Raw genomic sequence first — 1,767 nt, forward strand, 5'->3', positions numbered from 1 at the left:
TTTTTGCAGTTTCCAGAATGGTATAAGGTTTAAGGAAGACTGCAAAATTTCAGATTGAAATTTGAAGGATGGCCAAGCTGCCGGTCTTTGTATGACCTACAATAAGTCTGTTTGCTCCATTGCTAGAATGACTCGCCTAATCTGAAGGCTTCTGAGACTTTCAATAACCCAAAGCCAACATTCCAATTCCGTCTCTTGCTTTGAGTCCATTCTACTAAAAGCTTTTCGAGAGTGAAGCAGAACCATACCTTTATAATTTCTGAGAACCCATGACGCTCCTCCAAGGTTCTTTTCTCTATCCCAAGAGAAGGCGAAATTGCATTTAAGCCATGATCTCTCAGGTGGTCTCCAAGGAGGCTTTGATTTATGATCTTGAGAGATATCTCTATGAACCTCTGTCTCCTCAATAGATTGAGCTAGAAACCATGCAGCCGAGTCCTCCTTTATCTTGGAAATCATTTAAGGGATCTGAAAGATCCAGCCTTCGAAGACTAAGTTGTTTCTGTTTTTCCAAAGGTTCCAGATAATCCAAGGGATGTTACGCCTAACTTTTCCTTCACCAATACCTTTCTTAGCTAGCAACAGGACATAGTAGAGGTTTTGGTAGAGGGAGTTATCATTGAAACCCGATTCTGGGGAGGGTATATCTGATAAAGCCCAAACCTGACGGGCTAATGGACAGGTAAACAACAGATGGTTAATGGATTCTCCCTCCATTCCACAAATTTGACATCTCGAGTCTAGATGAATCCCTCTTGTCATAAGACGTTCTGCCACAGGGAGGGCTCCACTGATTGCCTTCCAAAGGAAAATTTTGAGCTTTGTTGGAGCTAGAGATTCCCAAATTTTATCCTTGATAGCATTTAGTGAGGGTTGCTGCGAGGCCTCAAGGATAGTCTGAGCATTACGATCCTGATCCGCCAGCCAATAACCTGATCGAACTGAGTATTCTCCACTCTTATTGTGTTGCCAACATTCATAATCCGGGGAAGAAACCACTGGTTTTAATTTGCGGATTAAGGCAATGTCCCCGAGGAAAGAAATGCTCATGTAGAGAAGTAAGATTCCATCTTTTGTGTGCGGATCGATGAGACTTTCCACTTTTAGCTCCAGATCGATGAGGATGTTCTTCATAAGGGGGGCTCTCATTTGACCATCCATAAGCCATTGTCCTGTCCAGACATTTGTAGAAGCTCCATTCCCAATACAATGTCTCAATCCTTTCACTAACAGATCTCTACCAAAAAGGATACTCCTCCAAGCATAAGAGGGTCTGGAGCCTAGAGAAGCGTTAAGAAAGTCAACGTTCGCAAAATAACGGCTCTTCAAAAAGAGGGAAAAGAGACAGTTTGGCTTGTGAAGGAGTCTCCAGGCTTGCTTTGCTAGGAGGGCTTGATTGAAAGCTTCAATATCTTTAAAACCCAAGCCTCCCTGAGTCTTAGAGAGACAAAGTTTATTCCAAGAGATCCAGTGGATTTTCCTCTGATGCTCCATGTTACTCCACCAAAAATCAGACATAGCACTAGAGAGAGAAGAGCATGTAGACTTTGGCAATTTAAAGCATGACATAGCAAAAATTGGCATTGCCATTGCTACGGATTTAATCAATATCTCTTTACCTCCTTGAGATAGTGATCTAGCAAACCATCCCGAGAATCTGTGTTTCAAACGATCGTGAATGTAGGCTAGCATGTCTGCTTTGGACCCACTGAAACACTCCGGTAAGCCTAAGTAAGTTCCAGCGCCCCCTTCATTGGAGATGTTCAG

At 42.8% G+C, this 1,767-nt stretch overlaps 1 protein-coding gene across 1 annotated transcript; it reads right to left on the reverse strand.

Annotated features, from left to right (window-relative positions):
• Positions 1-96: 96 nt before the first annotated feature.
• On the reverse strand, positions 97-459 carry LOC147933131 (uncharacterized). The gene has a single exon (XM_087477310.1). The coding sequence runs from the start codon at positions 457-459 to the stop codon at positions 97-99; it is 363 nt and encodes a 120-aa protein (XP_087333436.1).
• Positions 460-1,767: the final 1,308 nt, after the last annotated feature.

The sequence above is a fragment of the Camelina sativa genome, chromosome 12 (genome assembly GCF_030686135.1).
Source record: "Camelina sativa cultivar CO46 ecotype springtype chromosome 12, ASM3068613v1".
Classification (NCBI taxonomy): domain Eukaryota; kingdom Viridiplantae; phylum Streptophyta; class Magnoliopsida; order Brassicales; family Brassicaceae; genus Camelina; species Camelina sativa.

Excerpts from the sequence above, each read along its gene's own strand:
- LOC147933131 (XM_087477310.1), bottom strand. The coding sequence starts at position 459 with ATGATTTCCAAGATAAAGGAGGACTCGGCTGCATGGTTTCTAGCTCAA.